Source organism: Pezoporus occidentalis, unplaced genomic scaffold (genome assembly GCF_034315485.1).
Source record: "Pezoporus occidentalis ecotype Australia unplaced genomic scaffold, CSIRO_AGI_Poc_V1 ctg107, whole genome shotgun sequence".
Lineage (NCBI taxonomy): Eukaryota > Metazoa > Chordata > Aves > Psittaciformes > Psittacidae > Pezoporus > Pezoporus occidentalis.
In genome coordinates this window covers 1-5,770 of record NW_026912854.1, presented here as the reverse complement: position 1 = coordinate 5,770, position 5,770 = coordinate 1, and the positions used below count along the sequence as shown (strand labels likewise).

Genomic DNA, 5,770 nt, shown 5'->3' with positions numbered 1-5,770 from the left:
TTTATATTTGATTATAAAAATAATCTGCTTTTCCATTACCAGAGATCTCAAGACTTCCACTACTTCTTCACTCAAAATGAAGAACACATAACCCCTGGCAACAAACTGCACAGGAGATAACACAGGAAAAGATGGATTATGACATTAAGATATAGAAACACTTTATAGGGCAAAGCACTTCCGTGCTTCAAGTGGATTGAGTAATTCTTAACTCATGGCCCCTTTTACTTGATCTTGACCAAAAAGCAGGAATTATATGCTGCCTAACTGTAATTAGACTCAGGTCTCAACATAAACTCTTTATCCTTCAACCATTCTAAAAAGCAAGCACAATTAAACACAAGTCACCAATTCCCATCTTGTTAATAATTATTAACTATTAATTATTGTAGCTGTACTTACAGGACTACTGTGGTGTTAGACATCTGATGCAAGTATTCCAGGTCAGTACTTGAACAGTGGCGGAAGGCTTGTTTTTTAAACATGGGAGTCATTTAAATCATTTGAACAGCAACATGTCAGCCTTTCAAACACTGACATACTTAGATTCTAACCAGAACACATACTTTTAGTTTATGGCTTATACAGAAATAATGAGGGTAATTATGTCTCACCTTTCATACTCAAGACTGTGCAAGTAATCCTGTGCATTCCCAACTGTTTCCATAACAGGCTGCTTTAAAATGTCAGGATCTGGACAATTAACTGGGCATGCAAAGAGTTCAACTGGCACTAGGTATAGAGCACTCAGCACAGTCTGAATGGTGTCACAGAACGTGACAAACATTTCTCCACACTCCTGGAAACCACCAGAACTGGGACGTTATTAATAAAGGAGACAGACAACAATTCTTGGTCAGATGCAAAAGTGAACTTATTAAAATTTAAAAACAGATGTTAATTTTAAAGAATCAGAAGACACAAAGTCATACACAACTAGAAGTTCATTTTATTTCTGTGCCTTCTGCGCCTTCTCCTGCTTCTGCGCCTTCTCCTGCTTCTGTGCCTTCTGTGGCTTTGGCGCCTTTTCTGCCTTTGATGCCTTCTCTGGCTTTGGCGCCTTCTCTGGCTTCTTGCCCTTTTGAGAAGCCAACTTCTGGAGCTTCTTCATTTCATGCTTGATGATCCTGTTTCTCTGTAAAAAAGGAAAATGTTCACCATCCATCAGAATGAAACCAGCAATGACTCAAGTATGCCTTAATTTAAATCCTGTGCTTTCAGATTCTGTCCTTTTTTATAATCACCCTTTGTTAACCAATTTTATTTATATTCTATAGTCACAAAATTTACCAGGTGTTACGTTTAAAATGTCAAATTCCATCTAAAACTGTTCTGATAAATGGTTAACATCATTCTGGCTCGTAACTTGGGCATCCCAGTATTGTATGTGTACAGAATGAAATACTATCACAGCAACTCATCAAGAGTACCCGATTTCATCAGCAGGTAATTCCTTCCTCAGCTATAACCTGGGGGACTGACACACAGATCACATGGATTCAAGTGTGATTAATACTGAAGGAGAAGCCCACAGTAGCATGAAAAATTCAAAGCATTCACATACTTCGTGTCACTCCATAACCCAAACCAGCTATGACAGTAAGGCTCCCAATATCTGCAATTTGACTCTATATAGTGAAAGCTACAAGCAACAAAAAAAAGCAACACTCCAACACTTACCATTTTCTTTGCTTTCATAACCTTGTAGCGATCAAAGTCGGTCATTTTGGCTTTCTGTTTGAAAAGAATCAGTCATGAAGCTCTGACATACTCATACACAAGTAGTACAACTCTGTTTCAAAACATTCCACAAGTAACCCTGACCATTTCCAATTAGGTTTAGCTGCACATCTGGAACTAGTTCACTGGGAAGCAATGGTGCAGGAAGAGAGCGGTTATAGAAATGACTTAACAAAACCGTATCTACCGTTAAACTACAAAAGGTTGAAGCCATCTATGCCTCGTCTACCTTCAATCTTAGCCTGCAACTGCAAATACACATAGTTTATTAGATTTAACCTGATTTTAGTTAAGTAGAGGCAGTACAATGTGTCTTATGCAGCCAGTGAAAGACTGTACCTTTTCTCGGGCTTCGATCTTCTTTGCCCATCTTGTCGCTGCCCATTTTTCATTTATATTCTCCTTCTCCCAGGCACGTCGCACACACTTCTGACGAGCACTGCATTACAACAGCCACAAAATTGTCTTCAAAGGCTTTATAAAAAGGTTCTCTCTGATGCTGGCCCATCAAATTCCATACATCACCCTTCTCTATTACTTCAGGCACTTTAAGTCAATGCCACATACATCTCTGTGGCCTAATGAATGCTTTGCTAGGGCTCACAGATGAGTGATTCCGAAAGGCATACCGAGGTACTATTCCTAGCACTACTTCGGAATCAGAAAGGCAGCAATCCCTGATTTTAAATTAATTTATACAGTAACTAAGCTAAAAAGAACTCCTGCAATTCCAGTGCAGTTCTGTACACAGGGAATACATTTAATGTCTAAAGGTGATCCAAACAGTAGCAAAGGCAAAGATGCACACAGTATTTACTGCAACTGCTTTCCCCCCACAACATCCACCCCACAACTATCTGCAGGTTACCTAGGCCAGCGCACTGTTTCCTCTGCTCCTGCACAGCAGCTATCAGCCAATATTGGTAATGCAAACTTAAATGCATTCAACTACAATAACAAAGCCTGTCAAGTGTTTACTGTGCATACGTTAATCCAATGACTTCATGTTGTATGAATCTTCTAGATTTAGCAAGTATCAGATCAAATAATTCAGTCATCAAATGACAGCAGTTTGCTACAGAGGTCAAAAAACACCAACAATTCACCTGTGTGGGAACTTGAGAACAAAGTCAGTCAGCTGCATGCACTTGAAGGGCATAGCCTGCCTCCTGACACCACTGCAGGGGCCATCAACCAGTGCCTGAAAAAGGAAAACACATGTGGGGGCACATTGGACCAGCGCTTTTCCTTCATACTTGATTTAGACAGCAACCTCCTAATACTTTATGAATAGCACCTTCACCACAATGGTCCAAAACTACAATAAAAGTCAAGCAGACAAAACTCAAGTTTAATCTTATGTACACAACCCAAGCTTTACAAAAATAATTTCAAAGGCCTGATCTTTGGTTTTGGGAAAAAAAAAACAAAACCACAACAAACTGGATGTAAAAAGAAAAACACACACAGAACTAAAATTACATATTTCACCTTTTTTTTTTCCCTTTTTCTTTGAACATTAAGCAAGGAGAGTCCCCTAGTCCAAGAATTTGCTTTAAACATACATCAATGCCATTCCATTCATAAGTTTTATATTCCAACTAACATCACTTGTCCACTTCCCCTAGGAAACGTAGCAGAAAAGGGAATGTAGCACTTGCCAGTGATAAAAGCTTGCTACTGGAAGCTTCAAGCAGAAAATGACTATTAAATTTCATATTTTATCAATTGCTTATTTCTTTGAAAAACCTATTTACAAGCTGTCTCAATGTACAAGCTTCTATTAAGCCAGGAAGAAGAAAACACAGGTAGAGCGCTCACGGCTTACCCTGTTTTGGTCAATAACATCCACAATGGCCACCAGCTTGCCAGCATGAGGCCCGAAGGAAATGAAGGCGACTCTGCCGATCTCGACGAAGCGTTTGAACACCTGGGAGCAACGCGAATTGACAGGAGTTAGGCGAGAGCAGACCCAAATCCCTCACAGCCTTTAAAGCAGCATCCCCACCCGCAGACACACGCGGGGCCCGGTCCCAGCCCAGCACGAGTGGGGCGGCTGCGGCCTTCCCCTCACGGAGGGGCGAGTGCCTCACGGAGGGGTGAGTGCGTGAGCCCAGCCGCTCAGCCGGGCGCAGGGAGACACAGGCGCAGCGGGAAGGCACCGGAGGGAGAGGGGGAAAGGCCGAGGGGAGCCCGCCGGGGCCGCGGAGGCCCGCGCCGGCCACACGTACCATGATGGCCGCCCGCGAGCAGAAAGGAAGGAGCCTCCCTTGCAGCGCCCGGAAATCCACCCGGAGCCGCCACTGCGCATGCGTCGGAGTAGCGTGACGGTGGCGTGCGTGCGTGCGTGCGTGCGTGCGTGCTGCGTGCTGGGGGGAGAGGGGAAGGGCTGCGCCATGCCCGGGCAGCGAGCTCTATTCCGCCTCACCGTCAGGGAGCGGCGCGGTGTCGTTGAGGATGGCAGAGGCCCGTGTGTGAGCTCGTGTTTGAGCTCCGGTAGAGGAGAACCGACGCGGTCTGTTACAGTTGTCCCCGTGTTCGAGACGGGACGTTTGTTTTAACGAGGGGAGGAGGAGATATAGCGCCCGGGCCGTGGGTGTTTGTTCGTACCGCCGCGCAGAGCCGGCCCCTCGTTCGGGAGTGCGGCCTGGCAGCGCGCTGGGTGCAACGGAGCACATGGGGAATGGGGTAAATCCAGCGTTACCGGTGGGCTCCGTAGGTGGTGAGAAGTTGGTTTAGAAACAGCCAAAAGGGACATTCGGTCTGTTCTTGAGCACGTTATCTCCGGAGACATTACACCACGCAGCACAAGTTGCTGCTTTCTTCCACCAGCATGGGGTATTGCTTTGTAAGAAATTGTCATTTTTGCCCCCCGCCCCTTCACCAATGGCCTTATGCAGTTCATCTTTTATCTCATTCTTCTGGTGGATTAATTTCCTGCTCTTTCTCCATAGATGTGTTTTTTCCTGTTAGACAATCTCTATTCCCTATAGGTCCTATTCCCTGTGCCCCACAGTTCTTTCTCTAATGCATCTGCAGCTCGATCAGTTGGCTCTGGCAACTGGGAATTGCTGCTCTTTGACACATAAGGTTTCAGCTCTGCATTCTGGCCCTGAATCTGAAAGAAGCCCTAGAAAGTAGTGGTGTCCCTAACTGAAAACAATGTTTAAAAGTGGAAGTTTATGTGTTTGTGTGTGTTGTGTATATATATTTAAAAATAAAAATCACAAGAGTGGCTTGGTTTTAATTCCTTGCTAAGAGTATGGAATCTGGAGATAAAGAGCACTGTCTACTGTGCAGCATCACTTTTGCAGCTTGCACATTTCCACCCTCCAGTAAAGCATTTCAGAGACTTCCCACCTCTCTCATAAGAGCAGCGTGTCCACGAGGATGAAAACATTTATACCAGGGGGGAAATAATAAGGAAAAGTACATTTGGATTAACTTTTCACAAGTTAGTTTTATTAGTCTTCATATACAGGCAATAAAGAGTGTGAAAAGACAACCTACAGCTATGCACGCTCTCAATCACTGCTAATACACTGGCTTTCCCAGCCCTGTGTTTGGTTCCAGCTGACAGGCCGAGGACCCAGTGGCTGATGGGGTTCTGCCTTCCACCTCAGGGAGGGTTTAGCTCCAACTGTGAAGCCATGACCACCACCACTGCCCCAGCTCTCCTCCAAGAAGCAACCGCTGTAGGTAGCCGAGGGCAGGCAAGCTGGCTGCGTGGCCAAGCATGAACTGCAGGTAAACAGGAGGTGAGTGGCAGGGGGAAGGCATTCCCTCAACAGAAACTGGCTCCATCCAAGCACATCTGGGAGTCCAAATGATTGTTAAACAAGTTTGGTCTGTAGCTGCCAATTCCAAGGAAGCTCACTTCCAAGCGTGTTCTGTTTGTGTAAACCTGTGACTGAATGGCCCTGCCATTCACAAAGCAAAGGTTTTGTAAGGCAAGTACATGTTCCAGAATACCATCTCCCACAGAAATTTGGCAACTTAAGACGACATTTTAATGCTCTCATCCAACTGT

At 44.7% G+C, this 5,770-nt stretch overlaps 1 protein-coding gene across 1 annotated transcript; it reads right to left on the bottom strand.

The window, feature by feature from the left end:
- Positions 1-929: 929 nt before the first annotated feature.
- Positions 930-4,083, bottom strand: RPL14 (ribosomal protein L14). Its single transcript, XM_062621190.1, has 6 exons — positions 3,972-4,083; positions 3,569-3,670; positions 2,847-2,941; positions 2,080-2,179; positions 1,681-1,734; positions 930-1,135 (listed from the first exon to the last, which is right to left on the bottom strand). Exons 1-6 carry the CDS (start codon positions 3,972-3,974, stop codon positions 950-952), a joined length of 540 nt encoding a protein of 179 aa, XP_062477174.1. The 5' UTR covers positions 3,975-4,083; the 3' UTR covers positions 930-949.
- Between the last annotated feature and the right edge of the window lie 1,687 nt (positions 4,084-5,770).